We start from the raw sequence: 24,411 nt of genomic DNA, 5'->3' as shown, positions 1-24,411 counted from the left end.
TGCTTGTGTTCCCTCTCTCACTGTCTGTCTCTGTCAAATAAATAAATAAAATCTTTAAAAAAAATAAAAAATAAAAAAAAATAAAAACAAAAAGGCAGCCCAGACACCTGCGTAACCTTATAGCTATGTAAGAAACTGAATTTTTAGTTGAAACATAAGAAAACTCAAGACCCAGATGGCTTCACTGGAAAATTCTACCACATTTAAGGAAGAAATAAGACCAATTCTTTTTTTCTTAAGATCTTATTTATTTATTTGAGAGAGAGAGAGAGAGAGAGAGCAGGGTAAGGAGCAGAGGAGGAGAGAATCCCAAGCAGATCCCACGAGCTGAGTGTGGAGCCTGTAGCGGGGCTCGATTCCACGACCCCAAAACCACAACCTGAGCTGAAACCAAGAGTCGGACACTCAACCAACTGCACAACCCAGGGGCCCCAAAATAAGACCAATTCTATACAAACTGTTCCAGAAATTAAAATATTTAAAATTACCTTAACAACAGCATCAAAAAATAGGAAATACTTAGGGATAAATCTAATGACAGATGACAAGTCCTATACATTGAAAATTACAGAATATTGCTAAGAGAAATTTTTTAAAGACCTAAACCCATGGGGACATAATGAAGTGTTCATGGATCAATAGACCCAACGTCATTAAGACACCAATTCTAGGGGCACCGGGGTGGCTCAGTTGGTTGAGTGACTCTTGGTTTCAGTTCAGGTCATGATCTCAGGGTCCTGGAATCGAGGCCCACATCGGGCTCCCCACTCAGTGGGGAGTCTGCTTGAGGATGTTCTCTCTCCCTCTCCCCCTCCCCCTGCTCATGCTCTCTTGCTCTAAAATAAATAAATAAATCTTAAAAAAAAAAATACCAATTCTACCCACATCCATCTACAGATTCAATGCAATCCCAATCAACATTCCAGCAGGCCTTTTTGTAGAAATTGACAAACTGACTCTAAAATTCAAATGAAAATGCAAAGGACTTAAAATACCCAAAACAACTTTGGAAAGGAAGAACAAAGTTGGAGGACTTACACTATCTGACTTCAAGAATTACTGTAAAGGTACAGTAATCAAGATAGTGTGCCATAAACATCAAAGACAAGCATCAAGATCAACTGAACCAGAATAGAGTCTAGAAATAGGCCCACATATGTGGTGGTGATTTACAACCAAGGTACAAAGGCAATTCCCTGGAGAAAGAACAGTCCTTTCAACAAATGGTCCTGGGACAACTGTGGATATCCATCAAAAAATAAAGAAAGAAGAAAGAATTTTGATCCATTCCTTATACCAAAATCTAACTCAAAATAGATCATAGACCTAAAATTATAAAACTTAAAAGAAAACACAGGAGAAAATCTTTGTGACATTGGGCTAGACAAAGATTTCTTAGATATGAATAGCCAAAGTACGATCCATAAAAGAAAAAGTTGATAAACTGGACTTCATCAAAATTGAGAACTTTTCTTCTTCAAAGATACTGTGAAGAGAATGAAAAGACAACTCACATACTGCAAGAAAACATTTGTAAATCAAATATCTGATAAAAGGCTTGTACCCAAAATATATAAAGCACCCTCAGATTTCAATAATAATAAAACAACCCACGTAATTTTAAAGTGGCAAAATATTTTAAAGGACATTTAACCAAAGAAGATACACAGATGGCACATAAGCACATAAAAGATACTCAACATTAGTCATTAAGGAAATGCAAATTAAAACCAAAATGAGATACCATTACATACTTATTAGAATGGCCAAAATTAAAAAGAATGGTGATACCAAGCATTGGCAAGTATGTGAAGTAATTGGAACCCTGCTACATTGCTAGTGGGAATGTAAAACTGTACACCTACTTTGGAAAACAATTTGACAGTTTGTAGAAAGCTGAATGTACACCCATTAGATGACCCAGTCATTCCACTTCCAGGCGTTTGCCCAAAAAGAAATGAAAGTTACATGTCCATAAAAAGAGTAATTTTATTTGTAACAGCCAAAAGCTAGAAACCCAAATATCCAAAATAAGTGAATGGATAAACAAATAGCAATATAGTGGACTATTTACTCAGCAATGAAAAGGAATGAGCTGGGCACCTGGGTGGCTCAGTCAGTTAAACGTCTGCCTTCAGCTCAGGTCATGATCCCGGGGTCCTGAGATCCAGTCCCACATGGGCTCCCTGCTCAGCGGGGAGCCTGCTTCTCCCTCTACCCCCCACCACCCCCAGCCCGCTTATGCTCGCTCTCCCTCACCAAAAAAAAAAAAAAAAGGAGTGAGCTGTTGATACATGCAGAAACATGTTTTTTTTTTAAAAGCGGCCACCTACAGAGTTTTTGCCAAACCCTGTCTTAGAGTGTAAGTGTAAGGATAAATCTTTATCCTCCACCCCATACCCAACACCCAGCACAGAGGGGCACTCACTAAATATCAGATGAACCAAACTGCTCAAAGATCTTCCTCTATTCTTTAAGTCTATAACAAAGTGTCACCAGTCCTCTGATAGCCCCAGGGAAGGTTCTCTCCCTTCCTGACTCACCTGTAGTGCAGGGACTCTTCTGACAGCAATCCAATGTGTGAGTCACTGGTAAAATACATGTGAATCACTCATTCAAAAAATATCTACCAAGTGCCACTTTGTGCCAGGCAACTCTCCGGTCCGGGGCCAGCATGGTAAACAAAGCAGGGAGACCCAGGACATGACAGAGCTTACCTCACGTGGCAGGGACTGACACATAGTCAGTTGCTTGGTAGGTCAGCCAGCAATTCTGATGGGTCTCATTGGCATAACTCAAGCTGCAAATCAACATTCCTTTTCCTCTTCTTCCTCAAGATCCTCTCAAGTCCCTTTGTAAAGCGTCCGGCACGATTTCTGCCACATCTAACGTTGTTCAGAAACAGTCACCCCCTCTGCCCACTACTGGCTTTGCCAAGGGCCTGCCCCAAACCTCTTGTGATGCCTATCTCCTGGCCAGCAAATGGGAGACACAGGCAGGCCCTTCCTAGCCAAGGGATCGTTGACACTTTTCTTTTTTTTCTTTTTTTTTATTAAAGATTTTATTTATTTATTCATGAGAGACAGAGACAGAGAGAGAGAGGCAGAGAGAGAAGCAGGCTCCCAAGGAGCAGGGAGCCTGATGTGGGACTCGATCCCAGGACCCCGGGATCACGACCTGAGCCGAAGGCAGACACTTAACCATCTGAGCCACCCAGGCGCCCCCGTTGACACTTTTCAAAATAAGCCAGGCCCTAACTATGTAAGTGCAAGGCTACAGAACCAAAATGAGAACTTCTTCTCACTAAGCAGTTCTCAAATGTTTTCATTCCCAAACCCCTTTATGTGCTTGACATTTCTGAGGACCCCAAAGATCTTCGGTTTATGTGGGTTGTATCTATCAACATGTACTGTATTAGAAATTAAAACCGAGAAATTTTGTAAACACCAGGTTCCCAAACATACACTCAAAAGGTTAAAACACATATGACCCAGCAATTCCACTCCTAGCTCTATGTCCTGTCCAAAAGGGGTGAAGGCAGGGACTCAGACAGACGCCTGTGCGCTGGTGCTCACAGCAGCATTACTCACAATCACCAAGAGGTGGAAACAACCCAAGCATTCACCAACAGATGAATGAACAAACATGTGGTGTATCTATTCAATGGAATATTATCAGGTCATAAACAGGAAGGAAATTCTGACACGGGCTACAAGAAGGATGGACCTTGAGGACATTCTGCTCAGTGAAACAAGCCAGACACAAAAGGACAAATACTGTACGATTCCACTTACATGAGGTGCCCTAGAGGAGTCAAATTCAGACACAGAAAGGAACGCAGAGATTACCAGGGGCTGGGGGGAGGGGGAATGGAGAGTTGTTATCTAATGGGGATAGAGTTTCAGTTTGGGAAGATGAGAAGAATTGTGGAGAGGTATGGTGGGGACAGTGGCACGGCAGTGTCAATGTACACTTAAAAATGGTTGAAGTGGTAAATTTTATGTTATGTGGATTTTACCACAGCTTTTAAAAAAATCCTTTAAAAAAGAGAGAGACGGAGAGGGAGAGCGAATACCAAGCACACAGCCCATTAGCCATCAATCACCTGTCAAGTGGCCTCTGGCAATGCCACTGAGCACTGGTGAGAGAATGAGAGACAGAGGCTAACGACCCTTGCTTTTATTATGAAAATGGTTTTGACCTCACAGAGCCCCCAGAGACAAGCAACATTTGGGAATTAGAGGATTCGGGCCCTAGAAATTTAGAAGCCTCTGCAATACAGATTCTTTCTCTGGATTCAATTTCTTCTTTGTCAGCAAGCCTTGGCCTCATTTTAAATTACGTAAGCTGAGCTGTCTCAAATTACTGTGTGAAATTTAGTATGTGGCCTTAATTGTTTGGAATTGATTTCTCCTAACATCTGCCCACAGAGAAATAGAAAAAGACAGTGAACAGCGGAAGTACACATGTCCACAACCCTATCTCCTCCCACTGCCCCTAGCTGGCTCTGATGGTCTGCACAGAGCAGAGGTGCATCCTCAGACATAGCCCTCCATGCCTTGCTGGGGTGCCCACCCGGGGACCAGGAAGCCCCAGTCTCCCAGCAGACCCGCTCCCAGCTGAGCAGTGCAGCCTCCGTCAGACCGCTCAGACATTCTTCCCTGGAAAGAGCAACAGCTGTTTCCCAGAGGGGCTGTCCCGTGGGTCTCATTTCACCCCCTCCCCACCAAGGCAGGACCGGAACAGGGATATTTATCTGGCACCACACTAACACACTAGCGGCAGAAGGGAGAGAGGATCTGAAAATAAGGCTCTGCTGTGTGACAGGACAGGTCTAGGAAAACGGTTCCCATGGGATGCTGGGTCCTGTCCAGCACCATGTCAGGAACCTGGTGTTCCCTGGCTGGAACTTGAGCCAGGAATGTTGCTCTGGACACCTTTAGGAGGGGACAGAGATCACTGTTGACCACACAGATCACTAAAATACAAAACACAGGGCATACCTGCCGAGAGGGCCTTCTGAAGTAGAGTTACCTGTGTCCTCAGGTAAGAGGATAAGGATAAGGGGCTTGAACAGGCACGTGCACCACCAGAGACCACAGGGAAGGCCATAGGCCAAGGGTGCCGCCTGGACAAGTGCCACCAAAGCAGGAAAGGAGCTCTCTGCTTGGCTGGGGCTCAGCAGGAAATCAAACCAAAAGGCACTGGGGGGCAAGCTGGTTTCATGGGATATGCTATGGCTCCAAGACTGGATCCTGCAGGCAGTGGAGACCTTCAGCAGAACACCGATCGGCAGCAGGACAGAGAATGGTTCTGGGAGGGCAGAACTAGGAGATGGGGACAGCATTACCAGGCATTCAGAACATTTCCCAGAAGATCACTCTAGAATAAACTGTGATTAAATTATAAACTCGTTGCCTTCTCTACAGTGCTCTAAATGCCATTTGTCCTTTCATGAGGCGAAGGGCCACTTCCATCCGGCCTTCTCCCAAAGACCCCTCCACTCAGGTTCTTGGGACCCCTGGCTCAGCAGTCCCTATGGTTACCCCTACAATCCCATCAGCCCTCTCCCAGGGAGCTGTCACTTCATGGCACCAGTGAGATTGCCTGTAACCACCCTGCTTCCTGGCACAGTGTGGTGGCTCTTGGTTGCTGAACGGTTTCATGTATTCTGCCCTTTGGAACGATTCTGTGAGGCCCTCTGAAGAGGCAAATGCTCTCCAAGGGACCCACCTGGAGAAAGGGAAGATGCGAGTAGGGAGCTGGGGCCAGGGGCTTCTGCACAGCACAGCCTACCATGGGGTTCAGCAGCAAAGCCCAGGGAAGGCTGCTGTTAATGGGAGGCCTGGGCACTCCTCCACTCTGGCAGGCATCAGGGTTACAGCAGGAAGGACAGAGTATCTGAATGTCACACTGCAAGGAGCTCAGAGACCAGCTGGCCCCATGATTCTCAAACACGAGGGCCTAGCATCCAAGAGGGAGTGGGACGTGTGTGGCTCATGAAGACTACGGTATGGAAGTTCTACTAATAAAATTTAAATCAGGAAGGCCAGAGACTACTGTATTTATCAGAAAACCCATCTAGTCCAGTCAGCTCATTTCACAAAAGGGCTGACCTGCCTGCTCCATTCCTATGACAAGCCGACAGCAGCAGAACAGGAACCAGAAGGCAGGCTCTGGCTCTTTTGCCCAGATCTCTATCCCAAAACCAGCTCAGCTAAGTGGGAATCAGGACTCAGGTCAGGAATCACACCCACCCCCAACAGGATGCCCTGCATTCTGATTTGGGGCGTGGCTAACCCATCCTTCCTCAGAGGGCTGGGTCCAAACTTTCCAATTCTGACCCATTTTCTCTTTGTTAGGACAAAAAACACAGGACTTATGAAACGCAGTGCCTCTGTGGAGCTCAGCAATACAAACCCCCAGGGACGAGGAGTGTCTGACTGCTGGATAGGGACCTGCAGGGCCAGGCATGTACCAAAATACTGTGGTTTTGAAATACAACCAAAATTCTTTGCTATGCCTTTTCAAATGCCAGTTGCTCCCAAGTCACTGTGACCACCAAACCCATTTCCAAATAGCCCTGGGGCAGGAGGAGAATCACTGAGAATCACCCTCAGTCAGCCCTCCACATGGGAGGAGAGACTCATCTGACTGCTGAGTCTGAGCGAGGACATCCCCTGTTCCCTGTCACCCACCTGCCTGATAGGGACAAGCAGGTGACCCAGCTCTGCTGTGACAGCTGACTGGGGGAGTGGGGGCGCACTGGGGAAGCCACTTTCTCCTATCAGTCAAGGCGTCACAAGGCTGATGCTAGAGACCACCACACTAGAATAAATTGACAAGGCCCAAACTTCAGTATTTATTTTTTTAAGTCACAAGCATTTTCTACATCCAGAAGATGAGGTGACCATCACTTACTGTATCTTCTATCCTCAGACACTGCCCAACTGGGACACTGGCTCATCTGCCTTACCTTGTCCTCCAGCTTCTCCTTAAGCAGATGTTTGGGGAAGAAGGCCCTGCTTAAAGTTAGTTATCTGAGAAGAGGAGGGGGAGGCCCAAAGGAAAAGGATGACTGGACAAGATGAAAGAGGAAAGAGAGGCAGGTTCGCCAAGCATCTCTATTAAATGAATGACACTTTGAAGAAAAGAACAGCAACCCACAATCAGTCTATATTTTATGGCGGCTGGGGTGGGGGAGAGTTCAAATGTGGGAATAAGACCAGGGCAAGAGGGTGGGGTAGACCTGGAGTAATAGCTATCTCGCATCTGATGTAACATCCATTGGCTGTTTCATCCATCACTCACACCACATTTTGATGTCAGCCATAGTACAGTGTAACCAGTTCATTCCAAGAGAAACAGCTGGAGCAAGATCAGATTCTTGTATGTTCATTTTGTATGTGCCAGGCAATGTATCAAATGCCTCTAACACATTATTATATTTAAATCCTTAAGACAAACCTGTTAGCACAGTCTTGTACCTCCTGCAGCTCAGACACTGTGCTAGATGAAAGCAAGAAGAGCAGAACGATAAATACACGGTCTTTGCCTTCACAGAGCTCAAAGTCCAGTAAGTAAGCAGACAATCTTCACTACCTTGGGGCAGCAAAGAGTTCTTAGAGAAACACAGAGTGTAAACGTAAAAACTGATAAACTTCAAAATTTAAAACTTCTTTGATCAAAAGTGTGGTAAAGATACATAGATCAATGGAACAGAATACAGAGCCCAGAAATAGACCCACATAAATGTGACCAATTGATTTTTGATAAAGGTGGAAAGACAATTCAATGGAAAAAAGAAGCCCTCAGCAAGTAGTGGTGGAACAACTAGACATACACATATCAAAACTGAACCTCGGGGCACCTGGGTGGCTCAGTCGTTAGGTGTCTGCCTTCAGCTCCGTCATGATCCCAGGTCCTGGGATTGAGCCCCGCATCGGGCTCCCTGCTCAGCGGGAAGCCTGCTTCTCCCACTCCCACTCCCCCTGCTTGTGTTCCCTCTCTCGCTGTGTCTCTGTCAAATAAATTAAAAAACAAAAAACTGAACCTTGATCCACACTTCACACTGGATACAGAATTCACTCAAAACAGACCAAAGACTTACATGTAAAATCTAACTCTATAAAACTTCTGGCAGAAAAGAAATAAAATCTTTGTGAACCTGGGTTAGGCAAAGTGCTTACATACATCTCTAAAAGCAAGATCTATAAAACAATGTTATAAACTTAAATTCATCAAAAGACCAGTGGTTACCAGGTGGAAACCTCAAGGTAGGGAGAGGGGCTGACTACAAAATGGCAGCATGAGGGAATTTTGGGGTGATGGAACTGTGCTCTTCATCTTCAGTGTGGGATTGATTACATGACCCTACACATTTGTCAAAGCTCAAAGGATATACCAAAAAGGAATTTGTGTACCAAATTAAAAATTAAAACAGATACTTTTTTTTAAGATTTTTATTTATTTATTTGACAGAGAGAGACACAGCCAGAGAGGGAACACAAGCAGGGGGAGCGGGAGAGGGAGAAGCAGGCTTCCCGTGGAGCAGAGAGCCAGATGCAGGGCTCGATCCCAGGACCCCGGGATCATGACCTGAGCTGAAGGCAGACACCTAACGACCGAGCCTCCCAGGCGCCCCTAAAACAGATACTTTTTAAAAGTACAGTTAAGCAAGAATAAAAATAATACAAAAGAAAAAAGTACAGTTAAGCAAATGAATGGGTAAGTCACTAAGAGAAAACACTTGTAACACATATCTCTTATCTGGAATATACAAAGAACTCCTACAATTCAATAAAAAATATAAATAATAAAAAAGCAAACAACCTCATAAAAAATGGGCAAAGGATTTGAACAGACATTTCTCAAAAGAAGATATATGAATGGCTAACAAGGACATGAAAAAGTGTTCAGCATATCACTCACAGGAAAAGGCAATTAAAACCACATGCGGTACCATTACACAAAAGAAAGGCTAAACTTTAAAAGTCTGACAACATAAAATGTTGGTGAGATTGTGGAGCAACTGGAACTCTTATACAATATTGATGGGAATGTAAAAGAGCACAACCACTCCACAATTAAGCAAGAAAAAGAAATAAAAGACATCCAAATTGGAAAGGAAAAAGTAAAATTACCTGTTTGCAGAAGACATGATTTTATATGTCACATCTGAAGATTCCACCAAAAAAAAAAATTGTTAGAATAAATTCAGCAGAGCCATAGGACATAAAAATCAACAGACAAAAATCAGTTGTATTTCTATACAATGACAATGAACAACTTGAAAAGGAAATTAAGAAAACAATTCTACTTACAAGAGCATCAAAAAGAACAAAATACGTAGGAATAAACTTAACCCAAGGAGATGATATACCAGTATACCAAAAACTACAAAACACTGCTAAAATTAAAGAGGACACAAATAATGGAAAGGCATCCGATGTTCATGGAATGGAAGACTTAAGATGTCAATATGAACCAAGCAATCTACAGATTCAATGCAATCCTTATCAAAATGCCAATGACTTTTTTTTTTGCCAAAATAGAAAAATCTATCCTAAAATTAATATGGAATCTCAAATGACCCAGAATAGCCAAAACAATCTTGAGGAAGAAAAACAAAGCTGGAGGCCTCACACTTCCTATTTCAAAACATACTACAACACTGCAGTAATCAAAACAGCGTGCCACTGGCAACAACACAGATATATAGGCCAATGAAACAGAATAGAGAGCCCTGAAATAAACTCTCACGTACATGGTCAAATGATTTTTGACGAGGGTTCTGAGACCATTCAATGAGGACAGGACAATGTTTTCAACAAATAATGCTAGGAAAATAACCACATACAAAAGAATGAAGTTGGACTCTTACCCAACACCATATACAAAAATTAAATCAAAATGGATCAAGGATTTATAAACATAAGACCTAAAACAAAAAACCCTTAGAAGAAAATACAAGACAACAGTGGATTTAGAAGTGATTTCTTGGATATGATAACAAAAGCACAGGGAACAAAAGCAAGAGGAGACAAAAGAACTACATAAAACTTAAAGAAATAAGAAAGTGAAAAGGCAACCTACAGAACGAAAAAAAATTTACAAACATGTATCTGATAAAGGATTAGTATCCAGCATATATAAAGAACTCCTACAATTTAACAACAAAAATACAAATAATCCAATTTAAAAATGGGCAAAGGCGGGGCACCTAGGTGGTGCAGCTGGTTAAGTGTCTGACTCTTGGTTCCCGCTCAGGTCATGCTCTCAGGGTTGTGAGATCAAGTCCCGTGTCGGGACTCCACACTCAGCACAGAGTCTGCTTAAGTTTCTCTCTCCGTCTGCCCCTCCCCCACACCACATATGCATGCATGTACATTCTTTCTCTCAAATAAATAAAAATTTAAAAAAAAAAAAAATGGGCAAAGGACGTGAGTTAGACATTTCTCCAAAGAAAATATACAAATGGCCAACAAGAATATGACAAGATGTTTAACATCACTAATCATTAGAGAAATGCAAATCATAACAAGATATTACTACATACCCTTTAGGATGCCCACTATAAAAAAAAAAATAGAAAATAACAAGTGTTGACAAGAATACAGAGAAACTGGAACCTTTGTGCACTACCGGTAGGATTGTAGAATGGTGCACTCATCATGGAAAACAGTATAGAGGTTCCACAATAAATTAAAAATAGAATTACCATATGATCCAGCAATCCCAATTCTGGATATGTATACAAAAGAACTGAAAATGGGCTCTTAAAGAGATATTTGCACACCCATGTTAATCACAGCATTATTTACAATAGACAAGAGGCAGAAGCAATCTAAATGACTCACAGATGAATGGATAAAGAAAATGTGGTATAGTCATACAATTGAATATTATTCAAACTTAAGAAGGAAATTCTCTCATGCTACAACATGGATGAACCTTGAAGACATTATGCTAAGTGAAATAAACCAATTACAAAAAGACAAATACTGCATGATTCCACTTATATGAGGCTTCTAAAGTAGTCAAACTCTTAGAAAATGGAATGCCAGGAGCTGGGGGAAGGAGGAAAAAGGAAGTTGTTGTTCAGTAGGTTAGTGAGTTCCAGTTCTGCAAGATGAAAAAGTTCAAGATCTGTTGCCCAACAGGGTGCATTTCGTTAACAGTACTGTACACTTAAAAACGGTTAAGATGGTATATTTTATATTACGTTCTTTACCACAAATTTAAATTTAAAGAAATATACAACCTAAACCTTGTTTCCCTGGATCCAGTTAACAATCCTCTGAGGTCAGTTTTATTATTATCCCCACTTAGAGAAAACAAGATGAGGTCTCCTCATATCCCTCCCGGGGCTGGTTTCCGATATGTAAAATGAGGTGACAGTGGGCTGTACCTAATCCTCACAAGCACAGACAAGACACGGAGGGATTTTAAAGCCACAAAGAAAATATTAACACCAAATAAACTTCTGCAAAACAAGAGGCTTATAAGTCTGAGGCACTCTAAAAGGAGATTGACACTAAGGCCCAGTCATCAGAAGATTTGCCCCAGCTTCTCCCTCAGGTTAGCTCAGTAGGGTCAAAGCTCTGACACCTGCATGAACCCCCATAGGAGCTCACAAAAGCACACAGCTTTTCATTAGTGGGCCTCTTTAAAGAATACTAAAGATTACAATGGCAGCCTGAAAGTTTCATTCATACACTTACTTCAGAACCAAAATCAAGAGTAGGTTTCAACACATCAAAAACTCTATCCAAAAAGTAGGGTTATCGTTAGGGTTCACTAAGCTACTGCACACCTAGTGCTTAGCAGAGTGCATGATACTCAGAAATGGTGGGGGGTGGGGGAAGGGGGTGACGGAGGTAAGCAGAAGGATGGTGGTGATGATGATGATGACAACAACACTAACAGCAGCCAAGAACCAAGGCCAAAAGTACAGGACCAGGCCAGCAGGGGATGCTTCTGGCATCCGGCAAGCCGAGTATGAGGGTGCCTGAAGGACATTTGTGAGGACACAGCCGTGGGCACATGAGATAGGGGGTTAGCGCCGTGACACCGGTGGCCAAGGCTATGGGAAGAAGACAAGAAAAGTGTGTGGGCAAGAAGTTCAAGTTGAAAAGTCAGGAGCAAAAATACGAGAGGGAGCAGAGGGCCAAAGAGCTAAGGGTAACGAAGTACCTACGGAAGCTGTGCAATATCAGAGCGTGAGCTCTAGCTTGCCCAGGTTACACATATTGGCTCCACCACTTACAAGTTGTGTGACTTTGGGCAAGTCACTTATTCTTCCAATCTGTTTCTTCATCTGTAAAATAAGGTTGATATGAGTACCTGCTTTCTATAAAAAGAGCATCACACCTCACACTGCAATTATAAAGGAGAAACACACAACAGCGATCAGATAGAATTTTATAACATTGTTTTATTGTGTGTCCTAATCATTTTGGGGGTTACTTTCTGGTTTTTGAAAGTATTACCATTTTTACATTTAGTTATATGAAATCTTTTAAATACCTTGTTCTGATCATTAACTTTTATTAATGCTTCTTAAGAGATAATATAGCTACACGGTTCAAAATCCACAAGGAGGTGTCAGGTAAGATTATTAACAAGACTTCCAAGCTTCTTAAAATGTCCGTGTTTTCTTGATTGCAATCAGAGGGTGCTGAGGTCAGCAGGGGAGGCTGCTAAAACACTAACTCCCGGAATTGGTCAGCCAGGTCCAAAGAGCTGTGACAGCATCAGTGTCCACACAAGATACTGGTGGAGCTGGAAGCCATGAGCACTGAGAAGGTGCCTCTTCCTTCGCAGGTGGGCGCCAGATGGTGGTGCAACTATCTCCACTCAGTCCCCCACAGCCATGCAGCTTTTTCATCTTATCTTGGAATCATGGTGCAAGAGGCAGAGCACCCGGCTCAAGATAGCAATCTTCGGTATCCAGTTTCTGCTTCTTCTACTTAAAAGCCAAGTGATGCCACCAGGCAAGGTAATTATCCTCTCTGGGCCTCGGCATCCCAATCCCTAAAACGGACCTACCACCTGCCTCACTGTCTCCCTCCCAAGTAGGACTGTCAGATAAAGCATGTACACAACTATGCCCAAGCTCAACCCCACCTTCAAACAGCTCCCCCACATCACCACACACCCCAGAGACTATCAGAACATGGCACACACCATGGGGTGGATGGTGGAACTGGGAGCTTACTAAGCAAACTTGAGCTCAAATGACCCCAGACATCTAAACCTTCCACTTATTTTCCCAAAGCAGCAGCGGAAACTAGAAAGAGTGACTTGCCAAAATTGCACTGACAAAACTGTCAATGACAAAACTAGGATAACAAGGTCTTGGGACGCTTAGAAGTGAAAAATAACTCATTTTTAAATATTCAATTATTACAAAATAACTTTTCAAATGAACCTTTGACTATGGGATAATTTTAGGTTTACAAAAAAGTTGCCATGTGCCCTCATCCAGTTTGCCCAGTTGTTAATATCTTACACTACACACTACCATGGCACATTTGGCAATAATTAGGAAACTAACATTGGTACCTTTCTATGAACTGAATTCCAGACTACTGGAATTCCACTGGTTGTTCCACTTATGTCCTTTTCCTGTTCCAGGATCCAATCCAGGACCCCACACTGTAGTTAGTATTATAAAGTAATTTCTAATACACTCCATTAGAAGACTTTAAGGTTAACAAAATTAAAAAACTAATTAATAGCACTTATTAGTGTTAAAATCTAAGGAATGTAATTGTTATAAATTTTACTTGGCCTTTCTCTTTACTGATGCTGAGTGGTCATTTATTCAACATACATAATTCTCTTCAAACCAGAGAAACAAAATTGGAAAAAATATCTTAAGCAAATAGCAATTTACACTAATGAGCTGATTTGTTAAAACTATAAATATCTAGTCATAAAAATGATTTTTAATTTACCCAGGAAAATACAACCTATTCAAAAAGGAGATGTTTCTTTACCGATTAGTGTGACGAAGTAGAAGCTTGTTATAATGAGATTCTAATAATTAGTTCTTTCAATAGTCTTTATTTAGTAAAGGTGGTTTCAAATCAACAGTTGGGGTTTTTTCTTTTGTTTTGTTTTTTTATTTCAACTAGGCTCCATGCCCAACATGGGGCTTGAACTCAAGACCCTGAGATGAAGAGTTGCACACTCTACCAACTGAGCCTGCCAGGTGCCCCCAAATCAACAAGGTTTTGTTCCTAAGTGTATAACAAACACAAGGAAGGAGAAAAAAAATTAATCCAAGTAGCTTTTGGACCCAGTACACTGTACATATACTATCAGTCTAAAGACAAAAAGAGCTGCAAAAAGAAAAAAAAATCCAAAATTGTACTTAGTTGGTTTGCTGTTGATAGTGGTAATGGGTGTAGCACTTCTGAAACTATTCTGTGCACACAGTAGGACTAAGCAAATAAGTAAATCTACTGATGTTGGAAGCCAGAGTTCTCATCGCAGAAAAAGGGAGATACAAATATGAAACAGGGAAAGCAGACAAGATCCCATAATGCTGGGTTGGAACAAAAAGAAATAGTATGAACTTGCACAAAAAGGGACGAACACACAGACCCATCCATACACACACATGCACAGAGACAGACACACATACATGCTACCAGTCCTTTCAATCCCAGCTGGATTGAAAGGACTGGTAGCAGCAATATCCCACTAGCAATGAACACACCTAGCACCAAAATCTTGGCTTCTAAATACTGTCTCCCACTAAAATGAACCAGTGTTCCATGGAAAAATGCCTGGGGCAGGAAAGATACAAGATGAGCCTGGTAATAAGGAATGTTCAAAACGGATGAGGACATGTCAGAAGGATGCAGAAGCCAGCCTAAAGGGGTTTCCCTTTGTAATATATCAATTACAATGTAAGCATCAAAATGAATCATGACAGTAACAGACTATAATAATTGAATAGAAATAATCAGGGGCGCCTGGGTGGCTCAGTTGGTTAAGCGGCTGCTTTCGGCTCAGGTCATGATCCCAAGGTACTGGGATCAAGCCCCGCATCGGGCTCCCTGCTCGGCGGAGAGCCTGCTTTTCCCTCTCCCTCTGTCTGCCGCTCTGCCTACTTGTGCTATCTCTGTTAAATAAATAAAAATCTAAAAAAAAAAAAAAAATAGAAAGAAGAATCCATGAATCCATACTGACAGTAAAAAATGAAAAGGAAGAGAAGCTCTCTTTTATAGTAGACTACTACTAAAAGAAAAAGTAAGAGAAAAATCACCATTTAGCAATCATCACAGTGGTAACGGATTCAGGCAAGAATCATTAACAGATGCTGAAAATCAACGGGCAAGGCTATCTCCCTACCAAGTACCTGCCAATCACAAAGGGGGAAAGGCACCTTTCCCCAGAGAAATGTAGCCAATGCCACCCTACCACGTGATGAAGGTTAATATCGCTATTCCTGGGACAAACTGATGGGCTGTGCTTCTAGATGCATGCACTGAGGAGGACTCAACGATCTGGGGGATCGCACCCGCCAAAAATGCACCAACTGAATCTGATCATAAGGAATCTGATAAACCCAAAATGAGGAATAGTCTATAAAATGGCTGCCTGTACTTTTTCACAAGTTGGTAACACGAAAGACAGACAGGAAGCTGTTCCAGATTTTAAAAGATTAAACAGACACCAAAATTAAATGCAATCCATGACTCCAGGTTGGATCCTGGCTTGGGAAAATATGTTGTAATGGGACAACTGGCAAAATGGGAACATGGCTAACAGTACTGCATCGATGTTAAACTTCCTAAATTTGATAACTATACTGTGCTGATAAGAGAACAGCCTTGTTCTTAGGAAATATACACTGAGGGACTTAGAAATGAAGGGTCATGATGCCTGCAACTTAGTTTCAAGTAGTTCCCCCCACCAATACAAAATATATCTGTACACACATGCCTGCACACACGTGTGCATATACGCACAAATGTGTGGTGAGTCAAATGTTAATTGGTGAATCTAGGTGAACTATATAAAGGTGGAGTTCATAATACTACTCTTGCAACCTTTCTGTATGTATGCATGTTCCCAAAGTAGAAAGGTTTGTTGCTGTTTTTTTAAAGAACAAAGTATCCCTCTGCCTCCCTTCAAAGGAAGATATTTTGAAATCTTAATTCTTTTTGGAATTAAGCTACCTCATACCAATAAAAAATGCTGACCATTGGGTCTTTGGGATTTGGTTTCATTTTTGCCCATATGGGACCTCTCAACTGAATAATTCTGCTCATGTCAATGTTGCCCTAAATGGCCACTCTAATTCTAAATTATCCTTGGTGAAATTATGCCATATAGATAAATAAGCACACAAATTTGAGTTATAGCATAAATCCATGCGAAAACCAGGAGCCCAACCTGGAGTTGTTGCAGATCTAGCTTTAGACTGAGATAAATACATGAGGGTCTGGGAACAGCCAGTTGGAAGTACTGCCTATGTATTTTAGGAGTTAGGTCCCCCAGCCTATCGGCCATGGCATCTCTAACTGTACAAATCTCACTAAACTGCAGCTTCTGGTTGATGAAAAGTTTAGGTAAGAGGCCTCTCCCAGAAGCAGACCCCAAAGACAAAACAAAATGAGACTGAGTAAAGTTCTCACAGAATCTTGTTTAAAAAAAAAATGAAGTACAGGTATGTGTGCTAGCCTACAAAGATCTCCAGAACACTGTAAACTGAAAAACTCAATAAATTATATAAAAAGTATAACTCCATTTATGTAAAATATTCCATGTATGAAATTTTTGTAAATATTAAAAAAAATCAACATCATTTTTCCAAACTGTCCTGGGCTTTCACTGTGGCTCTTTACATCATTCTGCATGTGCATCCCACCTGCACTGATGGGGTGGAGGGAGAATCTGAAGATGTGGCCAACAAACCACTGAGGGTTGCAGCACAAGCCTGCCTTGGCCCTAAATGAACCTCATTCCTTTCAGGTACTTCCAGTCCTCTCACTCTGCCTTGTAAGACCACAAAGCCAAGGATAAATGAACTGACCCAGAGACCCTAGGAAGCAGCCAGTAGTACTCAAAAGGCCTCTGCATCAGGAGACCTGATGTCAATCTAAGCACTGGGGGGTCTGGAACCTCCCATCTCCCAGCTGACCCTCTGGGATGCCCTCTGCAGTGGCCCCTGCCCCTTGTCCAGTGCCCCAGGGATCCCCAAGCATTCCTCTCCACAGCCATAAACTCCTATGGAAGGTCCCCTAGGAAAGCAGGCTTCCAAGACAGGGAAGAACAGGGTGGACACCTGAAGGCTCTGTTCGTCCAGCATACCCACCAGGGCTCTGCTCTCAGTCCTGTCCTGTCCAACACAGAGTAGTCAACAGCTGAGGGCAGACAGACAGCAAGGTGACCAAACTGATGGCTGGCTTTCAAGGATCTGGAAGCCAGCCTACAGAGACAGACTGGAGGGAGCAGGGGCACAGACTAGGGACAATGACCAGCCCAAGCTGGCTGAAGCAAAGGCCACACAAAGCAGAGAAGGGGGAGAAAGCCAAAAGGCAAGTATGGCAGTTTTTGCACCCACCAGCTCTCCAGCAAGGCTTGTGCTGTTCAATGGCCCAGGGGAGGGCAAGCCATGTCCTCATGCAGGGGGAAGTCCGGTTCCCAAGCCTCGGTGCCCAGCAAGTCCATCAGAGAGGAAGCCCTGCCCACCCACCCCCAAAGGCTTCCTGCCCAACCCCTACCCCCACCCCAGGCTGGGTGGCTGGTGAACAACGAGAATCCACGCTCGTGAGGAAGTTTTCACCCACTCTCACCTCGCAGCCCAGCTCACCCCCACAGAAGCAAGCTCCCCCCAGTGTGAGGCCCAGGCCAGCTGGCTCTGCAGCACCACCCCCCCCCCGGCCCCCAACACACGGGTCCTCCAAAGGCGTTCTTGCAGGCGGCCACAAGGCCCTCATCCTCGCCACCCCCACCAGGGGCAGCTGCGAGGCCCGCTGGCTAAGGAAGCTGTTGCTCTTTATGTCAAAATATAAATAGCCATTTGTGCATTTGTTCAATAACTGATTTCTGAGTGCCCACTCTGTGCCAAACTAGGCCCAGGGGACACAACATGAACGTGACAAAGAGTAAAACGTGTCAGTATGAACAATCCTAGCCCTGTCCAAAGCACTGTGGCTGTTTTGGGGGCTGTAGGAAACCACATACACCCCCCTCCGACCATGGGAATGGCTAGACTCATTTAGCGCTCACTGTTGTGTCGGACAGTGCTCAAAGCCACTTCGCTCTGCTGCCTCCCAGGTGGGGGCTCTCTCCCAAGAAACATGCCCTTATGCATGCACACCCATACACCCAGACTTTCAGCGGGGGTTGGGGGGGTGTCCCTACATTTGGAGCTAAGATGAATGGTCTTTTTGTCAGATTTGTTAGAGCTCTATACCCATTGATTTTAATTCTCACAGCATCTCTCTGAAGTATGTTCTATTATGTCTGTGTTACAGACGAGGAAATTGAGGCTCAGTGCAGTCAGAGAGTGGGCAGCACAGTGGGCCCTGACATCCAGCCATGCAGCTCTAGGGTCCATGCTCATGCTCTTAACCCACCACACTGGACTCACTGTGTTCTAAACCACAGCCACTCCTTCTCCAAACAGCTTGTGTGAAGCAACACCAGACCTGGGCTTTCCTCCCTCCCAGGTCGATGCCCGGAAGCTCCAGGACACTCTGGGTCTGTAGCTCACTGCGCTCCAACCATGGCCCACGGGCCATTCACCCTCCCTTGGACTTGCTCTGTCAAGACAACCATGTCCACACGGATGGAACACACAGCCCAGCTTGGAGCAACAGGACGAGATGTGACTGACTTTCACTAAACACCCCAAGTCAACTGGTAAATCACACCAGAAACAAAAATACAGCTATCACAGAATAACCATACTTTGAGCCCACCCATCATTCTGGCAAAGTGTTGGCCCAAAATTGCGTTCTCGGGATTACTGACCCGCTCTGAAGACAGGAAGAGGAAGGGACCACTCACCAACTCCTCAGCACCCCGAATACAAAAGCACATGGGAGGAGGGAACAATCTGGCAGTGTACCAAAGAAAAGACATTTAATCAGTCCCTTGCTATCTACTAGGTCCTACGTGTTGTCACTGATACATTCCACTCAAGAGTCAAGAAACTACCAATGTTTCCCTATGCCAAGTACCAAGGGAGGCAGAGGAACAGAGGTGAGAGAGCACCCAGGCAGGGAGGGCCGAGAAGTAGATCACCTGCCATGACGGCTAAGAGGCGGACAAGCCTCAGCGCTGCCAAACTGCCCAGTGGAGGGAGGGGGTGAGGAAAGTGCTGGTGAGCTAGCCTGGGAAGCAGGACCAAGGAAGGTGGCAGGCAAGAGCAATGTGGGCCAGAGGAACAGGAAAGGCGCAGCCTCACAGCAGCAAAAAGGTGCAGACCTGTCTGGCAAAGTGTGCAACAGCAGCGCGTTTTCCATTCCTAAGACCAGAAGCGCCAACTGAAACAATAGCCTGACTCGCTGCCACCTGGGCCAACCGGAGCTTTAACCACAGTGCTTTCTGTGCCCTCAATACTTTCCCGTGGTCACGGTGCCCGGTACACAGCAGGTTGTGGTGAGGGTTTGTTACAGGGCTGTGGGGAGGCATTACCATTCCTCTCCCGGAGGCGCCAAGTACCAGGAGCTTCCTCCTGCTCTCTGCAGTGGCCAAAGTGTTCGGGGGAAAGGCCCACTTACTCTCAAATGGTTCAGAAGATAAATTATGTGTGTGCATACATACATACGCACGTACACACATGGTGGATAAGGCAGATGAGCTAAAATGCTAACAACAGGTAAGTCTGGGTAGAGGATATGCGGGTGTTCTTTGCATGAATTTTATTCCTGCAACTTTTCTGTAATTTTGAAGTTATTTCCAAGTTTTCTTTGTATGTTTAAAAAAAAAAAAAGACAATTCATTAGCTAGCTAGTGAGGCTGGAAAGTGTGTTAATCCTACTTTCCAACTAAAAAGAATGAAATTGTTAAGCTGAAAGCGCAATCAGCCAGCGGAGCAAGTTCTACAGTGTTAGAGGGAGGCGGGCTGTGAAGGAAAGAGCTCAGAACTCAGAAAGCGGCTGGCAAGCCCAGGTGCAGGTGGCAAGCCCAGGTGCAGGTTCAACTTCCCAGCTACTCCCATGAGCTTCAGACACGTCTGCTTGTAAAACAGCCACACTCTTCCTGTTCACGAACTCAAGTGCTGCTCCAGAAGCAAGGTGCAGCAGCCACTAGTTCGTTCACTGAAAATTTACCAGTTCAGCACAGACAGCAGGCCCCTCTGGATCCCTAATGACGAAGGGGAAAGAACCCTTAACTCGGAACCAACTCACCTGGGTTTGAATCCCAGCGATGCTGCTCACCAGCTGTGCGACCTTATGCAAGTCATTTGCCTCTCCCAGCCAGCTTTCCCAACAGTACAAAGAAGACAGCTTCCAGTCCCACCACCTCATCAGGCAGACTCACTGAACACAAGCCTTTTTACACGGCTGGGACAGAGCTCACTTGCAGAAGGCAAATGTTTTCTCAGCTATGTATGGTGGGGGTCACCCTAGACTGAGCTGTGGCTAACACCATGGCATGATTTTCTATCATAACTGAAGCTAGAAAAACACTTTCAGAATCAGCAATTGCTACTGCATTACCTGCACACATGGAGAAAGGGACAATGAGATGATACCACGGTCACTGGCTCCCCAGAAGCCCCTCCATGCTTGTTGCCCCTCAGCAGAGGTCTCCAACCTACCCTTCTCACCACAGCCCCAGGAGGAAGATGTAGCACCCACCACCACTGGTCGTTACGGCTAACCACAAAAGGGATTTGAGGGGACGGCTGGTTCTAACCCTCAGATCAGAGTGTTTAGATGAAAAAGGGTCTGCACCCTCACCTGGAGAACCACTGGGTCTACCGTGGGAAGAGATGTGTCCCGGAGTTCCGCAGCTGGGGGTTAAGGATGGCCAAGACAGGACATACACAGCTGGGGCAGACAGAGCCTCAGCCAAGGGCACATGATGGGAACACAGGCCAGATATCTGGGGCTGAAATCTCATCTCAGCCACTTAGTTTCGTGAGTTCTCTGTGGTTGTTTCCCTATCTGTAATATGGGGCTAATAGCAGTCATCTACCTCACAGGGACCACCTGAGAGTTAAGCAACGCACATGTTAGTACATATTAGAACAGCACCTGGCATGTAACACGTCCTCAATCAACCAAGATCAAACATGCATTTAAAAGAAACTTTGCCAAAAGCTCTCTTGTTGCCCCCACTCTGTGAAAGGTCTCACACCCTGGCTGCACCAGAGAAGAGCCAAAGGTGGCTTGGCCCCGATGCTCAAGGACTCCCTCCCTCCTGGGAAGCAGGTTCTGCCTGATGCCCTCCTCACACCCAAGTACAGGTCTAAGCTGGGACTCCCATAGAAAGAATGCAGGTGAATAAGACCAGGGAAGGTCTCCTTCACAAGCACCAGCCAGCAGATCCCTGCCTGGAAGGACACAGAGCACATACAAGCACCCAAGGAGAACATATGACCCCAAGTGAGACCTGCCCTTGCTGCTCAGCCAAAGTCAGGGTACCAGCTGGAGCCCCCCGGGGGCAGAATAACTCAACATACCACCAGGAGTCACTGCAAAGTTCTGATGTGGAAAGTCATGGAATGCAAAGGATAACTTTGCTCCCTCAACCAGAGCCACCTCCCTGCCCCAACTCAGACCTAAATGTGAGGTCTCCTGTGAAGCCCTCCCCTGCTTCACGGGTACAAATGACTGGCCGGCCACCGCTGCTGCCTGCCTCTAAGCCCCCATACTCGATGACCCGATTTACATCCAGCTTCTGCTTCTATACTTAAAGGGCACTCCTAGAGAAAGGGGTTTATTCAGTTCATTTGAGCATCCCTAGTGGTAGGCAGACAGTGAGCACTTGAAAACTCTTTCTGAATTGTTGCTGGCCAGTTGGCAGGATACACAGACAGCAAAGGAAAGGGAGCTGGGGACATTAGTCACCTCTACCATCCAGGCAGGAGATGCTGGACCTGGAACCAGAGGCACCCCAACGAAGACAAGCATGATGTGTGGCCTGGTCCCTCAAGGTCCACCTGAGGGACTGACAAGCAAAACTGGGACCCAAGAGCCAGAACAGAATGTCTCACCTCTCTACAGATACAGACATGTTTTCTAAAGAATTTAATCAAAAGAAGCCACAAATCCATTGGCTCCATGGCTCAAGAGCCCATTCAATACTCCCTCCAAAGGTAGGCCTTTTTCTGGCTTCCATTCCTACTAAGACCACCCCACAGTCACCCTGCTGCCCAGAGAACCATCAGAAGCAGCGAGCAACCAGCTGTACAAAGGGAGTCCAGAGAAGCATCACTGGAGTGACTCCAGATTGAGCATGGGCCCAGGGCCTTGGCCACCAAGTAAACACCGGGGAGGAGATAGCACTCCACAAGGATGACAAAGGCAGAGAGGTGTCTGGTCTGCGGTGAGAGCCCTGGCTGAGGCATTTGGAGTGGCACACCACTGTGCCCCCCAGCCTGCCTTTACACAGCGAGACCCGACAGAGCTCACAGACAACAGCCCTGGACACTTCTGCCTTCATGGGCCCCTTCCTCCATAAAAAAATAGTATTAAGAATCATACTTTCAACTGCATCGGTATAAAGACAATAAATCTGTATGTGTATATTATAACGTTATATATTATATGTATATAATATATAGTAACATTTTCTTTGACCTAAAAGGTCAGGGTTTTTTCCACAATGGAGGAGGGGGAACACAAGAAACAGGTAGAAATAAAAATTACCCCGGACCTTCCAGCTGCCATGATCCTGATTCCCCACCACAAGCTTACTTATAAAAACACAAGTTCCGAGGGGAGCTCCAAAGCACTTAATTATCACATTCAAGGAACACTCCTAAGGGCCTGGCAATACCCAGGCTCCGACGGCGGAGACCCGGCCACAGCACCAGTCTCTGCCCCAGGAAGCTTGCTTCCTGCGTGCGATGCTTGGCGGACTCCTAGTACCACGGTGGGCCGGTCTCTGCGCTGAGTAGTTCTCAACTGCAACACCTCACTGAGTGACAATAAGCGACACGGCTACCGCTTTCCAGCCGAGGAGCTTCCAGGGCTGAGACGCTGGCACCAAACCACTGCTGAGGGAAAACATGGGAAACCAGGTGCCTCCACGAGCTGCTCTCTCTCGACCCCCGCACTCCAGGATGACCCCAGCCGCTGGGCAAGGTGGGCGCGCCCCAGGGGCGCAGCTCCTTGGCCAGAGAACTCCCAGGCCCCAGAAGTTACGTCGGGCCCCGCACATCACTCTCGCTTCCGTCAATCTCAAAGCACGCAGCGCTCCACAGACACCGATCCAAAGATAACATCCCTCGAGAACAAAGTTCCGTGATGTACGGGGCGCTCTGAGCCCAGGTAAACTCTCGGCACAGTCCCGGGCGTGGGGCACGGTCCCGAGCGGGGGGCGGGGGGGGCGCGGCGGCCCGGGGGCAGGCCTCGCCGGCGCCCTCCCGGGTAGCGGCCCCGCCCGGTGGAGGGACGTCTCGGGCGACCCCGGCCTCGCACACTGCCCGCCCTGCCCCGCCCCCGCCCCCACACACCGCCCCCACCGCGCCGCGCCCACCGCGCCGCGCACCTGGCCGCAGCGGCTCGGTGACGGTGAGCACGAGCAGGAAGAGCAGCAAGAAGGCACCGCTGTCTGCCTTGGGCACCATTTATCCTCCGTTCATCGTCCCCGGGGCGGCCGCGTGACCCCGCGGGGAGGCCGGACCGGGCCGGGCTGAGGGTCAGGGGACCGGGCCGGGCTGAGGGTCAGGGGACCGGGCCGGGCTGAGGGTTAGGGGCCGGGCGCGGAAGGGCGGCGGGAGAAGGCTCCGGCTAAGCCGCGGCTAAAGTGGGCCGCGGGCTCGCGCGCACTCTCGGCCTCAGTCTCGGGTTCCGACTCCGGCTCCGCGCAAGATGGCGGCCGTCCTGCTCGGCTCCGCACCGCCCCCCGCCCGCGCCTCCGGCGCCGGCCAATGAGTGCCGAGGCGGGGGGCGGGGCCTGCACGCTCCCAATGCGTGTGGACCCTTGGCCGGGCGGGGGGCGGAGCCTGGCCGGTTGCACCCGAAAGGGGCGAGGCCTGAGGCTGGGACGGCGGGGGGTCGGGGACTGAGAGGCGGGCCCGACGGGCGGGCGGGACTATAAGGAGTTAAGTGTGCCATTGGTTAAGCGGAGAGGTGGGACCTGGGGGTGGAGCCTGGGCTGTAGGGCCTACTGAGGGCCGGGATCCCAGGGCAGGACGCGCAGGGCAGGGGCGGTGGGGGAGGAGTAACCCGGCCAAGATGACGGATACAGAAAGGGGCGGGGCGC

The 24,411-nt window shown here is 46.2% G+C and overlaps 1 protein-coding gene across 4 annotated transcripts in view; it reads right to left on the bottom strand.

Annotated features, from left to right (window-relative positions):
* DGCR2 (DiGeorge syndrome critical region gene 2) overlaps positions 1 to 24,051 on the bottom strand; it is an 83,336-nt gene extending 59,285 nt beyond the window's left edge. For all 4 annotated transcript variants that reach the window (XM_036104267.2, XM_036104268.2, XM_036104270.2 and 1 more), the window contains exon 1: positions 23,695 to 24,051. In XM_036104267.2, the coding sequence (XP_035960160.1) occupies positions 23,695 to 23,773 (79 nt within the window). In that variant the 5' untranslated portion in view covers positions 23,774 to 24,051. The remainder of the gene's footprint in view (positions 1 to 23,694) is intronic.
* Between the last annotated feature and the right edge of the window lie 360 nt (positions 24,052 to 24,411).

This window comes from Halichoerus grypus, chromosome 13 (genome assembly GCF_964656455.1).
Source record: "Halichoerus grypus chromosome 13, mHalGry1.hap1.1, whole genome shotgun sequence".
Lineage (NCBI taxonomy): Eukaryota > Metazoa > Chordata > Mammalia > Carnivora > Phocidae > Halichoerus > Halichoerus grypus.
The sequence above is the reverse complement of the archived record's forward strand: the minus strand, read 5'-3'. Positions and strand labels throughout refer to the sequence as shown.